Genomic DNA, 24,143 nt, shown 5'->3' on the forward strand with positions numbered 1-24,143 from the left:
ATTGTTGTGTGGCAAAAACAAACACAACATTGTAAAGCAATTATTCTTCAATTAAAAATAAGTATTTTTACAAGGGATATATTTTAGGAATGAGGGTACATAAATATGTACCATATTGTACATATGACCTGGCAAAGAATACAGAGGTAAATCACAAGGATGGCCAAAAATTCTTCCCTTTCTAAATATGCCCTTAGGTAAGCCCCTCTTACAGTGGGTCTGGGCTTGGTCATGTGAGTTGCTCTGACCAATGGGAAAATAGCAAAGGTGAAAACAGACTCAAAACTGCTGTGTCCCAGTGCTTCCACTTTCTTGCAGTGCTTGGAATCCTACAATTACCATGTGAAGAAGTCCATTAAAATCTGCTGGATGATAAGAGACACATGGCCCAGTTACTACCGTTTCCCAGCTAACAGCATTCTAACTGTAAGAAATGGGAATGAGACTGTTTCAGATTATTCAACCACCAGTCAAACCCCTAGATGACCTTGAACACATGAACAAGTCCAGTGGAAATTAGCTGGGTTCAGACCAAAAGAGTCACCCAGCTGACTTACAGAATCTTGAGTTAAATAAATGGTTCTTATTTTAAGCCACTAAGTTTTAGAGTGATTTCTTACAAAGCAAAAGCTTATACAAGTCTAGATCATCAATACACTCTCTTGGGATCTTAATTTCCTGCCCACGCACCCTGCGGTGCAGCACGATGTCTTAGGCACTGGAGCCCACGCGCCCTGTGGCGCAGCACAATGTCTTAGGCACTGGAGCCCACGCGCCCTGCGGCGCAGCACGATGTCTTAGGCACTGGAGCCCACGCGCCCTGCGGCGCAGCACGACGGCACAGGCACTGGACTGCCAGGGTAGTCCCTGTTCTTTTGTTTAATCATTAAAAAGTAGAATATCAAAACAATGAAAAATGTCCGTGTGCAAATTTTTTAAGATAAATCAACTAAACAACTCTTACCACAGAAGAACAATGCTTACCTATATAGCAAATGCCTAATAGATATTTGTTGAGTCAAAATAAAATATGGCACACATAAAAAAGAAAAATAGTATCTGACAAGTTATTCAAAAGAGAGCATATGTCTTATACATATGGTGAAAAAAAGTCTCCCTCTTCCCTCTGTAACACATATATCTTAATGGAACATTTCATCCATGTGGCATCATACTTTTTAAAAAATGATCAGCAGAAACTGGGAGGACTCAGATGATTTCTGAGATTATTATAAGAGGAAGAAAAATGCTCAAAAAAATTGGGTAATTTGACTAAAAACTGTATGTGTACAAATACAGAACAATTGTAGCATGATGATGGTGGTTAGCACCATCATCATTTATAACTATCATGTATTAAATAACCTGTATATGAGAAACTCTGTGCTAAATGTCTAACATTATTTTATTTAATCTTCAATACAACCCTTCAAGGTTTGTGATGTTAACACAGTTTATAATAGAAAAACTAGGGCTTATAGAGGAAAAGCAACATATAAGGAGAAAAAACTCAGGTCTTACCAAAGAACCAGCAGTGTGCTTGCTTCGGCAGCACATATACTAAAATTGGAATGATACAGAGAAGATTAGCAAGGCCCCTGTGCAAGGATGACATGCAAATTCATGAAGCATTCCATATTTTTGTAATTAGCCTCCAACTAATAAAAATAAATGAAAAAATAAATAAAAACTGGACTAAAAAAAAAAAAAAAAACAAAGAACCAGCAGCCTCTGTTTCACATGCCTCAATATATATGAATTTCAGTTACCACAGTTAAATAACACCAGTTCCCTAATAATGCAGTTTGAGTTTTACATACCATGGTATATTCAGTTCAGTGCAGTCACTCAGTCATGTTCTACTTTGCAACCCCATGGACCAAAGCACACCAGGCTTCCCAGTCGATCACCAACTCCCGGAACTGGCCCAGACTCACACCCACTGAGTCAGTGATGGCATCACTGGCATCACAAGGGTATATTAACTGTGAGTAAATGCGTAAAAGTACAAACTCCACTGCTAGCTCTTCAGTACACAACTGCTACATAATAAAAAGACATGCATCATGATTACTGACCAAACATCATTTGTTTCAAAGTCTGTCAGAGGGACTTTCCTGGTGGTCCAGCAGCTAAGACTCTGCGCTACCAATGCAAAGGGTCCAGGTTCAATCCCTGGTCAGGGCACTAGATCCCACATGCTGCAACTAAGATTTTGGATGCCACAATTAAAGATCCGGCATAACCAAATTATATAAATAAATAAATAAAAAGTCTGTCAGAGATTGGTCACTGCAAATCTGTTATTCAGCTCATATACAAACAGCAAAGTAGTAGTTATGCTGCCCCCTTATCTTCCAGTGATAAACCCATATGAACAGTCTCAAAAGAGAACTGAGCAACGAATATGAGTGCAGCAAAGAAATAAAAAGTAACAACACTGAAGGTAAAATTGAAATCAAATATAAAGAAAGATATAGGAGAACAGCTGACTGTCGGGATGCTGATATGTCTACCATTCAAGGAATTCAGTCAGAAGAACTTTGGATCATGAACTTACGGACATAAATGAAGAAAGTAGTTGTGACAAAAAAGCTGAATATGTTCCAGAGAAAGTGATGCTGGCAAAATTATTGGAATTACAGGAATTTTCAAAGATATTTCACAAAACTGAAAGCACAAATATTAAAACAGTAGAAGCTGATGCAAAATTACAAAGGAGTATGACAGTTTGTCAAGGCATATTGTCACTGACATTTGCTCATGCTGTATTATAAACTACATGATGAGAAGGCAGTAAGCACTGTTCAAATAACTCTGGGTAAGTTTTTAATATAAAAATAAAACAAATCCTTAATGTTTTAAATCACAGGCATTGAATATTAGTTTTTAAATATTTTAATATTTAATATTTTCCTTTCCTTATATATTTATAATCTACAGTAAGAGTTTTTAAAATTTTGATAAAAACTTGCAAAGGTCACAGAACAATCAAAATTGCTGCAATGATCACAGTGAAAGATTTTTCAGCCTGCACAGTCATCTCTAAGCTACTATGCTACCATACAAAGCAAGGAGTGCCTGTAAGTGCTGTTTCCATTATACGACGCTATCTCACTAAACACACAAAAAGTTTTAATGTGTGAGACTTGAAAGAAAGATTTCTTCCAGAACAGATTAAAAAGTAGACTAAAACTATTGAGGTCTTCAGCTAATGATTAAAAGAATTTCTAAACATCAAGTTTATGGTCTGTGACAACTGCATCCTTAGAAGTCTTCAAAAACACACATACACACACACACACACACACACAATTATGCCTCCTAATTTTCTCATTGAGGCTTAAAAAAAAGCGCATAGTTGCACTTCCCTAGTGGCCTGGTAGTTAAGAATCTGCCTGCCAATGCAGGGGACACAGGTTCAATCCCTGGTACAGGAAGATTCCACATGCCTCTGGGCAACTAAGCCCGTGTATCACAACTACTGAGTCCATGCTCTAGAGCCTGTGCTCCTCAGTAAGAGAAGCCACCACGAGGAGCCCATGTACCACAACGAGGACTAGCCCCCACTCCCTGCAAACAGAAAAATGCCTCGCGTAGCAACAAGAACCCTGTGTAGCCAATAAATGAATAAATAAAAATTTTTAATATTTTTTTTAAAAGTGCACAGCAATGTTAGGGCTATAAGATAAATAAACAACAAACTTTCAAGGAATTTTCAAGCTAATTTAAGACTCAGATACATTCAAGTTTATATAACAATAAAAATAATTAAGTGACATTAGCGGGACTCAGTGAATGATACATTCACATAAGCTCATTGCAGTTTCCAGGAAAAAGTAGTAAGAGTTGACAACCATAAAAAAGAATGAAGTCATGTCATCTGCAGCCACATGGCTGGGCCTAGAGATCATGATACTAAGTGAAGTAAGTCAGACAGAGAAAAGACAAGTATCATATCATATCACTTATGTGTGGAATCTAAAAAGAAATGATACAAATGAACTTATTTATAAAATAGAAATCAATTCATAGATATAAAAAATGTCTCATAGATATAAAAACAAACTTATGGTTACTAAAAGGGATAGCAGGGGGAAGTGGGGGATAAATTAGGAGCTTGGGATTAACATATACACACTACTATATACAAAAAGGATTTACTGTATAAAACAGGGAACTATACTCAATATCTGTAAAAACCTATAATGGAAAAATGGAAAAAGAATGAAAAAGAATACATGAATATATACATACACACTTGAAACTAACACAGCATTGTAAATTAACAAACTCCCCAGGTTGGTAGATGCCCAATATGCTACTGGAGATCAGTGGAGAAATAGCTCCAGAAAGAATGAAGAGACAGAATGAAAGCAAAAACACCACCCAGCTGTGGGTGTGACGGTGATAGAGGCAAGGTCCGATGCTGTAAAGAGCAGTATTGCATAGGAACCCGGAATGTTAGGTCTATGAATCAAAAGGAGATGGCAAGAGTGAACATCAATATTATAGGAATGAGCTAACTAAAATAGGCTGGAATGGGTGAATTTAACTCAAGACGACCATTATATCTACTACTGTGGGCAGGAATCCCTTAGAAGAAATGTAGTAGCCATCATAGTCAACAAGAGTCCAAAATGCAGTACTTGGATGCAATCTCAAAAACGACAGAATGATCTCTGTTCATTTCCAAGGCAAACCATTCAATATCAGAGTAATCCACAGTCTATGCCCTGACCAGTAACGCTGAAGAAGTTTAACGGTTCTATGAAGACCTACAAGACCTTCTAGAATTAAGACCCAAAAAAGATGTCCTTTTCATTATAGGGGACTGGAATGCAAAAGTAGGAAGTCAAGAAATACCTAGAGTAATAGGCCAATTTGACCTTGGAGTACAAAATGAAGCAGGGTAAAGGCTAATAGAGTTTGCCAAGAGAATGCACTTGTCATAGCCAACACCCTCCTCCAACAACACAAGAGAAGACTCTACACACAGACATCACCAGATGGTCAATACCAAAATCAGACTGATGATATTCTTTGCAGCCAAAGATGGAGAAGTTCCATCCAGTCAGCAAAATCAAGACCAGGAGCTGAGTGTGGCTCAGATCATCAACTCCTTATTGCCATATTCAGACTTAAATTGAAGAAAGTAGGGAAAACCACTAGACCATTTAGGTATGACCTAAATCAAATCCCTTATACAGTGGAAGTGACGAAGAGATTTCAAGGGATTAGATCTGAGAGGGTGCCTGAAGAACTGTGGATGAAGGTTTGTGACATTATACAGGAGGCAGGGATCAAGACTATCCCCAAGAAAAAGAAATGCCAAAAAGCAAAATGGCTGTCTGAGGATGCCTTACAAATAGCTGTGAATAGAAGAGAAGTGAAAGGCAAAGGAGAAATGGAAAGATATACCCATTTGAATGCAGAGTTCCAAAGAATAGCAAGGAGAGATAAGCAAGCCTTCCTCAGCAATCAATGCAAAGAAATAGAGGAAAACAACAGAATGGGAAAGACTAGAGATCTCTTCAAGAAAATTAGAGATACCAAGGGAACATTTCATGCAAAGATGGACTCAATAAAGGACAGAAATGGTAGAGACCTAACAGAAGCAGAAGATATTAAGAAGAGGTGGCAAGAATACACAGAACAACTGTACAAAAAAGATCTTTACAACCCAGATAATCATGATGGTAAGACCACCAACCTAGAGCCAGACATCCTGGTATGTGAAGTCAAGTGAGCCTTAGGAAGCATCACTCCAAACAAAGCTAGTGGAGATGATGGAATTCCAGTTGAGCTATTTCAAATCCTAAAGGATAATGCTGTGAGAGTGCTGCACTCAATATGCCAGCAAATTGGGAAAACTCAGCAGTGGCCACAGGACTGGAAAAGGTCAGATTTCATTCCAATCTCAAAGAAAGGCAATGCCAAAGAATGCTCAAACTACCATACAATTGCACTCATCTCACTCGCTAGTAAAGTAATGCTCAAAATTCTCCAAGCCAGGCTTCAACAGTATGTGAACCATGAACTTACAGATGTTCAATCTGGTTTTAGAAAAGGCAGATGAACCAGAGATCAAATTGCCAAATCCGTTGGTTCATCAAAAAAGCAAGAGAGTTCCAGAGAAACATCTGTTTCTGCTTTATCAACTATGTCAAAGCCTTTGACTGTGTGGACCACAACAAACTGGAAAATTCTGAAAGAAATGGGAATACCAGACCACCTGCCCTGCCTCTTGAGAAACCTGTATGCAGGTCAGGAAGCAACAGTTAGAACTGGACATGAAACAACAGACTGGTTCCAAATAGGGAAAGGAGTATGCCAAATCTGTATCTTGTCACTCTGCTTATTTAACTTATATGTAGAGTACATCATGAAAAACGCTGGGCTGGATAAAGCACAAGCTGGAGTCAAGATTGCCAGGAGAAATATCAATAACCTCAGATATGCAGATGATACCACCCTCATGGCAGAAAGTGAAGAACTAAAGAGCCTCTTGATGAAAGTGAAAGAGAAGAGTGAAAAAGTTGGCTTAAAACTCAACATTCAGAAAATGAAGATCATGGCATCCGTTCCCATCACTTCATGGCAAATACACGGGGAAACAGTGGAAACAGTGACAGACTTAATTTTGGGGGGCTTCAAAATCACTGCAGATGGTGACTGCAGCCATGAAATTAAAAGACGCTTACTCATTGGAAGAAAACTTGTGACCAACCTAGACAGCATATTAAAAAGCAGACACATTACTTTGCCAACAAAGGTCCATCTAGTCAAAGCTATGGTTTTTCCAGTAGTCATGTATGGATGTGAGAGTTGGAATAAAAAGAAAGTTGAGTGCCAAAGAATTGATGCCTTTGAACTGTAGTGTTGGAGAAGACTCTTGAGAGTCCCTTGGACTGCAAGGAGATCCAACCAGTCCATCCTAAAGGAAATCAGTCCTGAATATTCATTGGAAGGACTGATGCTGCAGCTAAAACTCCAATACTTTGGCCACCTGATGCGAAGAACTGACTCATTGGAAAAGACCCTGATGCTGGGAAAGATTGAAGGCAGGAGAAGAGGATGACAGAGGATGAGATGGCTGGATGGTGACACCAACTCAATGGATATGAGTTTGAGTAAACTCTGGGAGCTGGCGACAGACAGGGAGGGTTGCAAAGAGTCAGACACAACTCAGCAACTGAACTGAATTTTTTAAAATAAGAGTTGGACCTATTCTATGTAGCCCAATGAGCTTCCTTGGTGGCTCAGCTGGTAAAGAATCTGCCTGCAATGTGGGAGATCTGGGTTCAATCCCTGGATTGGGAAGATCCCCTGGAGAAGTAACCGGCTACTCACTCCAGTATTCTGGCCTGGAGAATTCCATACAGTCCATGGGGTCACAAAGAGTCAGACACAACTAAGCGACTTTCACTTATGTAGCCCAATAATAGTGGGTGCATGCTAAGTTGCTTCAGTCTAGTCCCACTGTTTGAGATCCTATGGCAGCAGGGACAAAAACCCAAGGCATAAAGCTTGGCATAAACAAAAAGAAAAGGGAAATGAGTGGATCAACAAGAGCAGCTCTGTCAGCAGAATAGTAAGAAATAAATGGGGAAATGTGACCACTGAAAGCACTGGAGAGTAATGAGAAGCAGGTGGATCCTGGAGAAAGTTATGAAATGAGTTTCCATTTTCAGGGTGCAGAGGTGAAGTGCTGATTGCAGGTGAGCAGGACAAGAGTGATGCCTCTCTGGCCTGTGGAATCAGACTACTGAAGCACAAAAAAGTCATAGCTTTTAGCCAAGGAAGAAGGGGATCCAGAAGGAAAAGAGGCAGAAAAGGGATACACAAATTCTGCTTTCCAACATCTCTGGATAAGCCTTGAGTTAACATGTATGAAGCAAATTCAAAGCAATTCAACTAAAGACAATATCTGTATTGAAGCTGAAGCTTCAATTCAAGAAATAAAGTATGTGGTTTTATTCTAAGCAAGAAAATTACTAGCCAAACAATATCATCAACAACCACTGAAAACAATGGCAAACTTACAAGAAAAAAACAAAATTAACTCAGAAAGATTTCAAACAAACCAATAAATAGCAGGAAAAAAGTAACACAGGAACAAAAACAGAAGACAGAAATAAAATGGTAAGTAAAGGCAAAATCAATAGTATTTATGATCACATTAACTGTTAGTGGACAAAGATTCAATTAAGAGACAAAGACTGCCAAAACTGACTTTAAAAGCAAGACACAATTATATGCTGTTCAAAAGAGATGAATTTTAAATGTAAAAGCCCAGAGAGATTGAAAATATATAAATAGAAAAATATACATAAAGCAAAAAGTAAGCAGAAGACGGCTAGAGTGGCTATATTAATATCAAACAAAATAGATTTTAGGACAAAAAATAGTATACCAGAAATAAAGAAAAACCTTGCACAATAATAAAAGGATCAATTCCTCAAGAAGACAATAATAAAAGTGCTTATGTTAATAACAGAGCTTTAAAACACATGAAGCAAAATTTGACAATATTAAAGAGGAAAATCAAAAAATAAATAAATAAATAAATAAAGAGGAAAATCTCCAATTCCAGAATCTTAATTGGAGATTTTAACTTTATTCCAGCAATTGATGGAATAACTAGACCTAAGTAAGTCAGCAAAGAGAAACAAGATATGAAGAACACTATCAACTACCTTGACCTAGTTGATATCTTTGACCTAGCTGATATCCATAGAACTATAGCTCGCTACTGCAAAATACTCATTCTTTTCAATTGCTCACAGTAGGTTCACCAAGACAAATCATATGCTGGCTATGAAACAAGCCTCAGTAAATTGAAAAGCAATAATATCATTCCAAGTATGTCCTTTAAAAACAATGGAAATAGATTAGATATCAGTAATAAGATAACTTTAAAAAACCCAAATATTAGGGACTTAAGTACAAACTTCATTAAATAACTCATGGATCAAAGAAATGACCATAAGGAGGATTAGAAAACATTCTTAATATTATCATTAAAATGAAAACATGTCAAAATTTGTGGGATACAGCAAAAGCAGTGATTGGAGAGAACATTTTAGGTTTAAATTATTGTAATAAAAAAGAAGAAAGATTTAAGATCAATAGCCTAGGTCTTCCCTGGAGCGCAGGGTTTACGGGTTCCATCCCTCGTCTGGGAAGATTCCACATATTACCGAGCAACTAAGCCTGTGTACCACAACTACTGAGCCCATGCTCTAGAGCCCTCCTGCCACAACTACTAAGGTCTGCACACCTTAAAGCTCTCACACCTCAGTTATTGAGCCTGTGTGCTGCAACTCCTGAAGCCCATGTGCCTAGAGCCTGTGCTCCACAACAAGAGGAGCCACCACAATGAGGCCCATGCACCGCAACTAAAGAGTAGCCCCTGCTTGCCACAACTAGAGGAAAGCCCAAGCCCGTGCAAAGCAACACACCCGGCACAGGCAGAAAGAAATACAGAAAAAAATTTAGTAAAATCAATGGCCTAACCTCCTATCTTAGGAAATGAAAAAGACAACAAATTAAATGAAAAATAATTAGAAAGAAGGAAATAATAAAGAGCAGAAATTGATGAAACAGAAAATGTACAATACTGAAAATCAATAAACCTAATAACTGATTGAACAGAAAGATGAACAAAATTGATAAGTATCCAGGCAGACTAATGAAACAAAAAAGATACAAATTAACAACAGTATGAATAGAATGAAAGAAAGGACACCATTAGAGATCCTACAGAAATGAAAACAATAATAAAAGAATGTTACTAACAATTTCATGCTGATAAATTTGCAACCTGGATTAAATGTAAAAATTAACTGAAAAACAAAATACCAAAACTAATCCAAGAAAAATTAGAAAATTTAAATGCCCTCATATCAAAGAAATTTAATCCATAATTAAAACCTTCCCACAAAGAAAAGTCACCGTAAAGATGACTAGACTGGTCAATTCTACCAAATACTTAAGGATAAAACATGCCTTTTTCCAGAAAACACAAGAAGAGGGAACACTTCAAAACTCATCATATGAGGCCAGTATCCCTCTGATACCAAAACCAGCAAAAGACATCATGAGAAAAGAAAACACAAATCAATATTCCTCATAAACATAGATGCAAAAATTCTTGACAAAATTATAGCAAATCATATCTAACAATATATAAAAATGGTATATGTAATGACAAAGTGGTATTTATCCCATGACTGCAAGGCTGACTTAACATTCCAAAGTAAGTGAGAAAAAATATAACTTCAATAGATGAAGAAAAAATGTGACAAAATTCAACACTCAATCATAATAGAAATTGAATAGAATATCCTCCACCCGATTAAGGGCATCACCATCAACAATACAAAGCTCATACTTTTGCACTACGATCAGGAATGAGTAGAGGAAGTTTGCTCTAATCTCTTCTATTCATAATTGTACTGGATAACCTAACTGGTACAATGGAGCAAGAAAAAGAAATAAAAGGCAAAGGCCAAAAAAAAAAAAGAAAAAAGAAGCAAAACTGTCATTACCTGTAGACAACAAGATCATGTACAGAGAGAATCCAAAAAGCCCTACTAGAACTTAAAAGAAAACTCAAAAGGGTCACATGACACACTTTTTTCTATAGACTCAGTTCGGTTCAGTCGCTCAGTCGTGTCCGACTCTTCGCAACCCTATGAACTGCAACATAGGCTTCCCTGTCCATCACCAACTCCCGGAGTCCACCCAAACCCATGTCCATTGAGTCAGTGATGCCATCCAGCCATCTCATCCCTCTGTGGTCCCCTTCTCCTCCTGCCCTCAATGTTTCCCAGCATCAGCGTCTTTTCAAATGAGTCAGCTCTTCGCATCAGGTGGCCAAAGTATTGGAGTTTCAGCTTCAACATCAGTCCTTCCAATGAACACCCAGGACTGATCTCCTTTAGGGTGGACTGGTTGGATCTCCTTGCAGTCTAAGGGACTCTCAAGAGTCTTCTCCAACACCACAGTCCAAAAGCATCAATTCTGTACACTAGCAATTAAAAATTGCTAAATGAAAAATTTTAAATACATTTCTAATAGCATCAAAAAACAAAATACTTAGAAATAAATTTAATTAAAGATGTGAAAGACCTGAACACTGAAAGTGACAGAAGTTGCAAAGGGAAATAAAATAAAAACTAAATAAACAGAGAGATATACCATATTCATGGATGGGAATGTTAAGACAGCAATTCTCTCCAAATTACTCTAAGAATTCAATGCAATCTCATTAGTTTCCTAGTAGATTTTTTGAAGAAATTGATGTTGATTCTACACTTACATAAAAATGCAAAGACAGAGAATTAGCAAAAACCTAGAAAAAGAATAAAGTTAGAAGATTCACAATATCTGATGTCAAAACTTACAAAACCATAGTAATGAAAACAATATGATTTTGTTAAGGATAAACAATAAATTAATGTAACAAAACAGTACAGTAATATCCTCACACTTTTACAGTCAAATGGTTTGTGGAAAAGGTGCCAAAGATAATCCAGTGGTGAAAGGATAGTCTTTTCAACAAATGTGACTGGAACATGGTTATCTATCTGGAAAATAAATAAACAAACATGATCCTTACCTCATTCAGTCCCTAAAATTAACTTGAAATGAATCACAGACCTAAAGGTAAAAACTACAAAAATTCTAGAGGAAAAGAAAAACTTCACAACTTTCAGTTAGACAAATATTTCTTAAATAAGACACAGAAAGAATGAATACATACACAGACAACAGCTATGAGGCAGTTGGAGATAAAGATATCATAATGGGATCGGGCTTATTGTTTTCTGGGGGGATCTCATAGTGCTTTCGTCCATACTTCTTTTGAAGCCCATATCACACCAAAATCACTGTTTCTTTCAGACAAAATAAGTGAGAATAAAAAACTCTCCATCCAATCTCTGGAACCCTTCAATCTTAACATAAAAAATTAACTTTTACAGAGAAAGAGAAATTTGAAGGTATGTTTTACCACATCAAACTAGACAACAATGACAGTTGGAGAAAGATTTCAGAATGGATTATAATGAAAAAGTTATGTGAAAAAAGAAAAGGAATTGATAAAAATTTACCAAACATATCTTTACAAGGGAGTAAAAATGAATCTTCTTTTATATAATGAGTATATTCCTACAAAAGTATAAAGGCAAATTTTTATCAAAGGAAACTTTTATGCAGTAGAAATTTCTTCATAGGTTAATTTTATTATGAATCATATTATATAGAAAGACCCTTTCATGACTTCAGTAACAAACCCTAATTTATATTTTATATAATTCTAAATCTTGTTGCTTAAAGCCAAATATGGAGTTGAAATATTAATGCAAATTTTAAATATACAATAAACTTACTTATCATAAGAGAAAAAAATCAGAGACTAAAATTGAGAGAAATTATCTTAAAAACGTTGATTTCTCATCTATAATCATAAAAGTGCACCTTCCAGCCATTTTCTGTGCAAAAATCATTAAGAAGTAGACATGAGAAAGTGGAAATGACATAGAAAAAGGGAAAAGATAAAAGTTTGAAGCTATTCACAAATAATAAGAACACAAAATAAGTAGACCTCAATAAAGAAGGAATGAAGACACTTAATCTAAAATTTAAGCTCTCTATATTTATTGGGCTCACTGTATCATCACAAGCTTTTAAAAAAGAAGAAAGAAAAAGAGAGGATACAGACCAAGGTTTGCTAGAATAACTTACTAATTTGAACATTTAATAAAAATGCACAATCATAGCTGTTATACATGAAACACCAAGTATGTACAAGTAACAAATAATCTCTAACTCTTAAATCACCTTACAAGATAGGTAAATCCATGGCTAATTCATTTCAATGTATGACAAAAACCACTGCAATGATGTAAAGTAATTAGCCTCCAACTAATAAAAATAAATGGAAAAAAAAATTTTTTTTTAAATAAATAAATAAAGTCTGCCATGTGATTCAGCAAAAAAAAAAAAAAAAGACAGGTACTATCATTCCATTTATCTTAACCCCAGAGATGTTAAGAGACTTATCTAAAGCCATATTGTCATTAATAGAAGTGAAGGAATTCAAACCTAGGTCTGTCCTTTGAAAACAGAAACCAGATCTGAAAGAGACACATGCACCCCGATGTTCATCGCAGCACTGTTTATAATAGCCAGGACATGGAAGCAACCCAGATGCCCATCAGCAGACGAATGGATGAGGAAGCTGTGGTACATATACACCATGGAATATTACTCAGCCATTAAAAAGAATTCATTTGAATCAGTTCTAATGAGATGGATGAAACTGGAGCCCATTATACAGAGCGAAGTAAGCCAGAAAGATAAAGACCATTACAGTATACTAACACATATATATGGACTTTAGAAAGATGGTAACGATAACCCTATATGCAAAACAGAAAAAGAGACTCAGATGTATGGAACAGACTTGTGGACTCTGGGAGAAGGCGAGGGTGGGATGTTTCAGGAGAACAGCATTGAAACATGTATATTATCTAGGGTGAAACAGATCACCAGCCTTGGTTGGGTGCATGAGACAAGTGCTCGGGCCTGGTGCACTGGGAAGACCCAGAGGGATCGGGTGGAGAGGGAGGTGGGAGGGGGGACCGGGATGGGGAGTACATGTAAATCCATGGCTAATTCATATCAATGTATAACAAAAACTACTGTAATGATGTAAAGTAATTAGCCTCCAACTAATAAAAATTAAAAAAAAAAAAAAAAAAGAAAACAGCAATCTAACTCCCAAGCAGTGTCACGTAACATTTTTTTAAAAACAGATCTGGTTTCATTAACAGTGATTATAGTTGTAAAAGAAATCCTTTAGGGAATTACAGAATCCTAAACAACTTATAAGGTAGCAGCATTGCTAGAAATTCCACTGACTGAGGCCAAAAATACCTACCAGAATTAAAGTAGAAAGCAACATGACTATGACATATCACTAATAAGATAGTAAGAATCATTTTTAAATTTCTGGGAAATTTTCACTAACATTTGTTAGTCCAACAGAAAGCCAAAAATAGAATGAAATGGGTTTGTAGTTCAATTTAAAAAAAAAAATCTCAAACACTTTGATCACATCTTAAGAAAGCATTTCTAAAACTGGATGTTAGAAGGTGAACAGGCACAATGAAAATAAAGTATATACCAAATAAAGATAACAACTCAAGCCTTAAACTATTCAAGGGAATATAGATAATTATCCTGATTTATTAGGGAAAAAAAAGCTTCTCTGATCAACTACCATTCTGGAAACAAGCAGTTGTTGTTAGAGAATAAAATTATTTTAAATTGAAGAAACACGATCATAATACTCCATCTGAAATATCACTGCAAAAGAGAGATATCCAAAACCTAGATAAATAACTAGAATGCATCCTATCAAGAAGCTAAGCTGGAGTAAAAAAAACAATGTATATCTCAAACACAAAGGAAAAGAATTAGACACGGAAAGCAAACTTCCAAAGTATAAAAAAGGAAGGCATTCACTAGTGCTCCAGCTCAGTGAAGCCAATTCCACATCTTGCTGAAGTACAGACTGTTAATAACTGTACTCAGTCAATAAAATGTAACATTAAAATAAGAAAGCACAAAAGGTTCTGTGAAAGTAGAGGAAATGTCTACCTTTGGCCACTTGGGATTGAGAAGTCGAGCTTTGATTGCATCATCCAGTGCCTTGTCATACTGCTGGATTTTCATATAGGCTGCAGATCTATTGCTGTATAAGATACAGTTCTGAGGGTCAACAGCCAGGGCTTCATTGTACAGAACAATAGCTGTGTGGAAATCTCCATCATGACAGGCCTGATTACTCTGACGAACTTTCTCAACAAATTCAGCTTTGCTCAGCACTGGTCCATCAGGACTTCTCCGGCCAATAGTCTTAGCACCAAAGAGAGGAATCTACAAATAAAGAAACTCTGTGAGATAAAGTTCAGTTAATCCAGAGAGGTTCCTTGTTGAAATTTCAAAAGAATATGGACATTCTTCATAGTCTGCTTTATATTACAGTTAACTTTTGTGCCCAGAAAGACAACACACTTTCCAAGAAACAGCAAACATAGTACCTTAAATACATATGTATATATGTATGTGTGTTCATATATACACATGTAGTTACAAACATATATATTTATATATGCATATATTTTTTGTTTCAGAGAATGAATGAATGAATAAATACAAAAAATAATCAGGCTTTTCCTTGGCAATTTAAAGTCATACTAAGAAAAAAACAAAATGCAAACCAATGCAGACAACATGATCTCAATCATGTTAAGATGGCTGCATTTAGGAAATTAACAGAAGGAACAAGATCAAAGTATCAACTATGCTAAGTTATCTTTGGATACAAGATTATGAGTTATTTTCTTAAAATTTTCTTTTAATCCAATGTGACGCAATGAGCACATGTAAGTCTTAAATTTAAAAAAATAATAACCTTTTAAGAAATAAATTTTCATGTACCAAGGAATCTTTTTAGACTGGCAAATTTGGTAACTATAATTTGCCTACCACCATGAAATTTCAAAGACAAACATCAGTTTTTGGATATCATCAAAAAGAAAAAAGAAAAAAAAAAAATGCTGTAAATTGTATCTTGGCAATTTAAACCCTGTCTCTGACGTTGATTTTTCCAAATCACTAAGTTTTCTATGACTTTATAGCAATTACCTTAAAACGAAAGGGAATAAATGAGTCAAATGTTATTCATTTTTAAAAAAGGAAAATTAGAAACTGCATTAGAATCCCAAGGATAGATGCTTACGACAGCAGTGTCAAGAGAAACAGTTTGCAATTTCAAGTAGACGTGCCCTAAGTGATAGTAAAACAAAAAATTTAATTTCCTTCCCCACGTCTTCCTTTAAGGCTCAGTCAGTCCCTCCATTCAAAAGTGTACATATCTAATAGGTAACAAATACAACAGGTACAAAAGTAACAGACTCCTCACTGAGGTAGTTGCATTAAAAAAGAACAGACTCCACAGAGAGGAGGAAGAAGACGAAGCCAATCTCCCACATAGGCAATCAAATTTTTTCCTCTACTCATAGGGGTATCATATCCTAGCTTTCTAGGATAATTTAAAATTTCCTAGAAATTTCAAACATCAGTGCCCAAACATCCCCCAAATTCCTCATACTAATATAGAAGTAGCCAATAATGTATACTCTGGTTAGGGTTCTGTTTGTGTTTTTTTAATTATGATCATGAAACATATTGCTTGAAAGTGAATGGACTATGGAATATTGAGCAAATGACCAGGATTTTCCTGAAGAGTCTTGATTAATTTTTTAATGATTTCAGCCACACTAAGCTAATGGATCAATATAAGACATTTAACAATGTATAAGATATTTCATTTTGGGAAACAGTCATCATCATGACTCTACTTAAGGGCAGTACTATCCATAAATTATAGAACAAATTCAACATTTGAAAATTCAGGGGTACAACATAAAAATAGCAGTAACAGTAATAGAAGTAAAATTTGTTAGGTTCATATGTGGCCTAAAAGTGAAAAAGACATAATCCTACTAATACAGCATTCCTTGCTTCTCAGGGTAATTTGGTTCTACTTCAAAATAGATAAGAATCAAATTAAGAAAAGAGTCTGCATTCTATTATCTCCATATACAGTAATACAAAGTAACATTTTCCAAAACATGTTCCAAGGAACCCCTAGGTCCTCCTGGAGACTGGGATGAACAAAGTTAAAATAAGTTTCTTCTTTAGTGGAAGACACTTCGACAGTGCATGGAATCCGCCAGGCCAGAACACTGGAGTGAGTAGCCTTTCCCTTCTCCAGGGGATTTTTCCAAACCAGGGATCAAACCCAGGTCTACCGCATTGCAGATGGATTCTTTACCAGCTGAGCCACAAGGGAAGCCCAAGAATACTGAAGTAGGTAGCCTGTCCCTTCTCCAGCAAATCTTCCCAAGCCAGGAATCAAACCAGGGTCTCCTGCATTGCAGGCAGATTCTTTACCACCTGAGCTATCAGGGAAGCCTGCTAAGAGTTATTTCACACATTGTAAATCTGATAAAGGAGATAGCTATTATACATAACAAGGTCAAAGTATCTTTTCGATGGAGTACCTAGCTGGACGAGAAAATGCTCAAACCACTGATGTAAACTATTAAATAATGCCTCTGAGAGCAAAGAAAAACATCATAAAAAAGTTAGTGCTAGTGCAGAAAGATTATAAATACTAGAGTTCTCCAAGACCATCATCATCACAAAATGCCCACAAATGTAAGAGAAAAATACACTCTAGTAGGTGTCCACAGAAGCATCTAATTTGTCAAAATCCGTCTGAGTCTACTCAGCTGGTTACAATGCGGTCCTTAGGAGGCTAAGAAATGGCAATTTTTGTATATGATTTTTTAAAAGAGATATAAGTTCCTTTGTCCTTCTCTATCTTCTCTGCAATTGATAAACTTGGCAATACAGAGAGATTTTTTTAAAAGGTTTGGAAAAAAAAAAAGGTTTGCATGTATTTCTCAGATTATATAGCACCTGGAATAAATGGCCATATTAAATTCATAGACTACTAAGGCAAATCTACAGTACTACTCAAGGAGACCAAAAAAAACCAAAGTTTTGAAATACCACTTAATTCCTCTGATATTCTTTCTTTCCTCATATATTTCATATAGGTATAGTTTACGAATGTCAACATCCGTTAACATTGTTGTTTTCTTCTGACCCTCTGACAGACTCATCTTAAAAGGATAGAAGTGTCAATAACATATGGACCAAACTGACTCAGACTATTCAGCCACATACAATTACTTAACATAGCTCCAGTCCTGTTATAAATTTTGACTATTCAAATGATATAAAAAATGCTTATCAGTTATAAATATCTGCATGGGAAAACTTATTTTTAAAAAAGTAAAAAGATAAGTCACAAGTAAATTTAAAAAAAAACTATTTGTAATACATGATAAAAAGCTAATTTGCTTACTATATAGTGAAAGAAAAGTAAGTCACTCCGTCGTGTCCGACTCTTTGCAACCCCATGGACTACACAGTCCATGGAATTCTCCAGGCCAGAACACTGGAGTGGGTAGCCTTTCTCTTCTCCAGGGGATCTCCCTGACCAATGAATCAAACCGGGGTCTCCTGCACTCCAGGTGTATTCTTTACCAACTGAGCCATCAGGGAAGCCCTTACTATATAAAAATATACAAATAAATTAGAAAAAAAAAATCCAGTGGAAAAAGCAAAGAATATGTACAGGCAGATCACGAAAAAGGAAATTTATATGGCTTTTAATCATATTTTTAAATGTGTGGCTTCAATTATTTTAAAAGAAAATCAAACCACGAAATATCACTTTTCACCTCTCCTACTAATGGGGAAAAAAAATACATTTCAATGGTAAGAGGATAAAGAAAAAGTCCCACACATACATTGTTGGTGGAAGTGCAAGCTGATGTAATCATGAACAATTTAGGAATATCTAAAAAAAAAAAAAATGTAAAAGATACACACCCTTCAAATTCTAGAAGTTTTTCCTACTTCTAGTAAATTAGACTTCAGATACATTAACCTATGTAAACAAAGCTATATATACCAGGATATTCATAATAGCATCATTTGCATGAGCAGAGCTCTTGGGTGAACAGGTACATTGTTAATGAGCAGTACTATTTTGAAAGGAATCTTTTTTTCTGAGCAATAGAGTGGGCTTAAGACAGTCAGTAAACCATGTTGTCAACAGATGTACTGTCATCCATGTAGATAGATGTAGCATAATTCCTACAGACCCCAGGATTTCTTGAATAGTAGTAAATAGCACTGGCTTCAACTTAAATTTACTAGCTGCAACAGCCCTAATAAGAGTCAGCCTGTTCTTTGAAGTTTCAAAGTCAGACACTGACTTCTCCTCTGTAGCTATGAAAGTCCCAGATGGCATCTTATTCCAACAGAAGGCTGTTTCATCTACACTGAAAATCTGTTGTCTAGTGTAGCCACCTTCATTAATTACCTTAGTGAGGTCTTCTGGATAACTGGCTTCTATGTCAGCACTTGCTCTCTCATTCCACCTTCCTGTTATGGAAACAGCTTCCTTCCTTAAACTTCATAAACCAACCTCTAATAACTTCAATTTTTTCCTCTGCAGCTTCCTCGCCTCTCTCAGCCTTCACAGAAGTAAAGAGAATTCGGGCCTTACTGCAGATTAGACTTTGGCTTACAGGAATGTTGTGGCTGGTTTGATCTCCTATCCAGACCCCTACAACTTTCTCCATGTCAGTAATGAGGCTGTTTCACTTCCTTATCATTTGCGTGTTCATTAGAGTAGCACTTTTCTCCCCCACAGGTTTAATAAGTTTCCCCCTTTAGTGTCTATTTGCCGCGCCCAGTATTCCTTTGAAATACCAGACAGACTTGGCAGTGGCCAACAGTAAAGCTTAGACCTCCGAAGTTTAAAAGCTCAGGTCCTCTGAGCATCATGTGTTGCACTTGTCCAAAACTGGTGACTCTCTATAGTTGAAGAGCTTTAAATGTACCAGTGGAAAAAAGTTTTCTCCTCTTCAAGGGGAAGAAAGAAAACCACTCCTCAAAACCCAGCAGATCTGTCTGTAGGGGCTTTCCTCCTGCCCCATCTCCTCAGGTTAGTTTTTTGCAGTGGAGCAAGAGACCAAAATCTAACTTGAGTTACAAGAAACAAGACAGTGATGGCTATAAAGGGAGTGACAGAAGCAGCAGATTCTCCTTTAGCTCCCACATCCAATATATGTGCCTCACAGAAAAACAAAAATAACAGGTCCACAAAATACAACAGCTAGAATTATAAAAAATCCATTCTTCCAATGGTGGTGCAGTATTAGTCACTCAGTCGTGTCTGACTCTTTATGACACTGCGGACTGCAGACTGCCAGGATCCTCTGTCCATGGCATTCTCCAGGCAATAATACTGAAGTGGGCAGCCATTTCCTTCTCCAGCGGATCTTCCTGACCCAGAGAGCGTCTGCATTGCAGTCAGGACACATACTACATTTACCAATTAAGTCAGGCATCTTACACGGGTACAATTAATTGTGCCCCAAAACAACCACAATACTAGCATCACAGATAACCATAACAAATAAAATAAAAATTTTTTGAAATATTGTGAGGATTACCAAAATGTGACACAGAGATATGAAGTGAGCAAATGCTACTGGGCAGGAATGGAGGTGGGGGAGAATGCCACCAATAAACTTGCTCAAAGCAGTTGCCACAAACCTTCCATTTGTAAAAAAGAAAAAAAAAATGCAGCATCTGCAAAGTGCAATAAAGCGAAGCACAGTAAAATGAGGCACGCCAATATTTTAGCTTGCTTCTTGGAAGAAAAGTGATGACCAACCTAGACAGCATATTAAAAAGCAGAGACATTACTTTGCCAACAAAGGTCAAAGGACTACTGGTTTTTCCAGTAGTCGTGTATGGATGTGAGAGTTGGACTATAAAGAAAGCTGAAGGCTGAAGAATTGATGCTTTCTGAACTGCAGTGTTGGAGAAGACTCTTGAGAGTCCCTTGGACTGCAAGGAGATCAAATCAGTCCATCCTAAAGGAAATCAGTCCTGAATATTCATTGGAAGGACTGACGCTGAAGCTGAAACTCCAATACTTTGGCCACCTTATTCAAAGAACTGACTCATTGGAAAAGACCCTGACGCTGGGAAAGATTAAAGGCAGGAGGAGAAGGGGATGACAGAGAATGAGATGGTTGGGTGGCATCACCAACTCTATGGATATGAGTTCAGGTAAGCTCTGGGAGTTGACGATGGACAGGGAGGCCTAGCATGCTGCAGTCCATGGGGTCACAAAGAGTCAGACACAACTGAGCAACTTAACTGAATATTTTAGCCAATGACAAAACTGCCAATATTTATATTAAAAGTAGATATGTTTTAGATAGCTCATGATTTTGAAGTGTTGTGGGAGGAAATGGCTTTCTTACTTCTAGTGTAAATTAAACTTAAAATGGCCCCTATATTCAGGAATTATTGGATGCAATACTTTTACCTGCCACTTTAGCTATTAAAATCCCAGGGCATTCTAAACTTGACTCTCTGGAAGCTAAGGGAAATCAGCTTGCTGACATCTCTGCAAGGAATGCTACCCTTAAAGGAACCAATAATCGCCAAACCTCTGTCATGGTAGAAAGGGATATTTCCCTAAATGATAACTTAGGAAAACTGGCTAAAGAAGCCCAACAATGGCCTCAGAAAAAAACAAAAACAGGATTGGAAACTCAACAAGTGTTGACTTGATAAAAAGAAAAAGCTCTGGTTTGGACCAAATAACAACCCAGCCATTCCAGAGACTCTCAAATTCTCAATCCTCACCATCGTACCTGCAATAAGCCACTGGTCTACTAACAAAACGATAGCCTTCATGAATCAATATTGGTGAGAAAACAATAACAAGGCCACAAAAAGTGCCTACCTCACTTGTCTCATTTACTTGAAGAACAACACAGGGAGGCCTGTTAGTACTGCTCTCAGACATTTTAAACAGCCCAATGGACCATTTGAGGTCTGGCAAAATGCATATCATACAATTTCTTCTGTCTCATGAATATAAATATGTTTTAGTCATGGTTTGTATGTTATCACACTGGATGGAAGCCTTCCCTTACGGACAGGCTACTGCCTCTTTTGTGGCTGAAGAGTCCTTTAGGAAAAAAATTATCCCTACCAAAAGAATGCTTCTCAAACTTCACAGTGATCAAGAACACATTCTATGGCCACTTCCTTCAACAAGCCTGAGTAGTCTGACTAGTTTTACAACACTTTCACTGTGTTTACCACCCTCAATCCTCTGGTTTAGTCAAATGCCCAAATGGCATTATTAAGATTGGAAAAATTTGTAGAGGCTCTCCAACTACCTTGACCAAAAGCATTGTCATTGGTCCTTCTAAATCTTAGACCCACCCCTTTTGGAATTCATAAACTTTCACCCTTTGCAATAGTCATAGGATGCCTAATGCACTTGGTGCTGGTTCTTTTGATGTGCACCTGATGGAAAGGAGAGATACTCCAATATTGCAAAGGTCTAATTGCTTCTATTAAAAATAGCCATGCTTTGGTACAGCAGTCTTTTCACAGTGCTCTCTCGGGAGACAAAGTACTTAAGCATCTCATCTTGAAACCTGGAGATTTCATCTAAAGGAAAAGACACCTCCAGGAGAGTATTTTTAAAAGTTAATGTTAAAATACTGCTGCATTTAAAGTAACTAGACACAAAAAGTGATAAAATACTACACAAGAAGAAACTTTTTTTTTAATGTTTGAGCCAAATTGATCCAAGCTCACTTTCACAACTTTCTCTGATCAATCCAAATACTATGACAGAGACTTCCCTGGTAGTCCAGTGGCTAAGACTGTGTTCCTAATGCAGAGGCCCTGAGTTCATTCCCTGGTCAGGAAACTAGATTCCACATGCCACAGTTAAGACCCAGCGCAACCAAACAAATAATTCTTTTTTTAATGCTATGACAATCATGGCAAACCAACTACATTTTGAAAAAAAATTCAGCTAGTATTAAACAAACTAAATCTAACTCCTCCAACTTCAACTAGAAATAAATATGTACTCTAAAGCAGAAGAGTAGGGAATTCCCTGGTAGTCCAGTGGTTAGGACTCTATACTCACTGCTGAGGCCCTGGGTTCAATTCGTGCATCAGGGAAATAACATCCCATAAGTTGCATGGTGCAGTCAAATATATATATACAGGTATGCAGAGAGAGAACAGTGTAAAACTGTTTAAGACATTTAACTATATCAACTCTTTAATTAAAGAAAAAGGAATAAGCTCAAAAATTAATATTTATTAAGTAGATATCTACATTTTACCCACACAGGAAATTCAAATGAAGAATAAATTTCTGGAATCCATTTTTTAACCAACCAAAAACTTCTTTCAGGAAACTAAAACTGTATTTTTATTTTTCAAATCTGTCCTTGGGCTAAAATTCTGAATCAATAAATTACTTATAGTGTTAATTCTTTTATTTTTAGTTAACAACTTTTAATTTGCATTATAAAGACTGAGTCCCTTCATTAATAAGAAAGGAAGATATAAGCAATGATTTTACAATTCTTCTATTTCAGAGATGCACCTGAAATTACAATCATTCCTTTACTATCTTAAAAACTAATATTTTTATATATCCTCATTTTGTTTGATACTTTTCTTCATTATCTGGTTTAATTCCCAGTATTCATTCAAGAAACATTTATGTCAGACACTGCATTAAGTATTAGTTTAATAACTGTTTTATAACTTTAAATACTTGAAAATAAACTGCTTACCCTGCAGTTAATTTTATATTTTGATTAATAAAGTTGAGATAATAAAATGAAATAATAAACTCAGTTTCAAGTACTCATCCTTTTGCTCTATCATCATTATAAAGACTCAAATTTCAGAATACTGTGCCAACATAACCTTAAACCCCAAAATGAAAACTAGATGTTTACAAAATATCCAGGGGCATTCCTATATTACTGTCCAGCAGTAAGTCTAACATTCCATAGCAAAAGATAGTTATAATGGATTATTATTTGTTTAATGATCATTCAAATTAGTCTAGTGCAATGGTTAAGAAAGTAAACTCCAGAGCCTAACTACTAACTTAGGATTCAGGGCAAATCAGCTTCCTAACTGTGGAACTGGAACAGGATACTACTTAGTAACCTCGCAGTACCTCAATTTTCTTTTGTGCAAAAAGAGGTAACAATAGTAACTATCTCATAAGATAGTTGTCAGAATTAAATGAGTTAACTTATGTAAAGGACTTAGAACAGTGCCTAAAACACAGTAAACACAAAATGTTAGTGATTAAAATCTGAAATCAACAGACCCTATACTTAATGGAAGGTACACTGCCAACATACAGTATTTTATAATTTACATGACTCTTCCAAATATACCTAATGAAAATTTTACTTTTTATGAAGTATATTTTGAATTTATGACCAATTTCCAGAACAATTTTTATAAATAGTCCTCAAAAATCTTCATAGAGATTAGGAAGTAATTTAACAAGAGCATTACTTGACAGTGGAGCAACTTTCAAAAATCCCATTTCTGCA

General features: G+C 36.3%; 1 protein-coding gene and 1 non-coding gene across 3 annotated transcripts in view; one reads left to right on the plus strand and one right to left on the minus strand.

Moving 5' to 3' along the window:
• TTC28 (tetratricopeptide repeat domain 28) overlaps nt 1–24,143 on the minus strand; it is a 563,147-nt gene that overhangs the window by 529,947 nt on the left and 9,057 nt on the right. For both annotated transcript variants that reach the window (XM_070475504.1, XM_020876676.2), the window contains exon 2: nt 14,674–14,952. In XM_070475504.1, coding sequence (XP_070331605.1) covers nt 14,674–14,952 — 279 coding nt within the window. The remainder of the gene's footprint in view (nt 1–14,673; nt 14,953–24,143) is intronic.
• On the plus strand, nt 1,537–1,643 carry LOC139037941 (U6 spliceosomal RNA). Its single transcript, XR_011490879.1, has one exon. It is a non-coding gene; the product is annotated as a U6 spliceosomal RNA (small nuclear RNA).

This window comes from Odocoileus virginianus, chromosome 12 (assembly GCF_023699985.2).
Source record: "Odocoileus virginianus isolate 20LAN1187 ecotype Illinois chromosome 12, Ovbor_1.2, whole genome shotgun sequence".
In the NCBI taxonomy this organism is placed as follows: domain Eukaryota; kingdom Metazoa; phylum Chordata; class Mammalia; order Artiodactyla; family Cervidae; genus Odocoileus; species Odocoileus virginianus.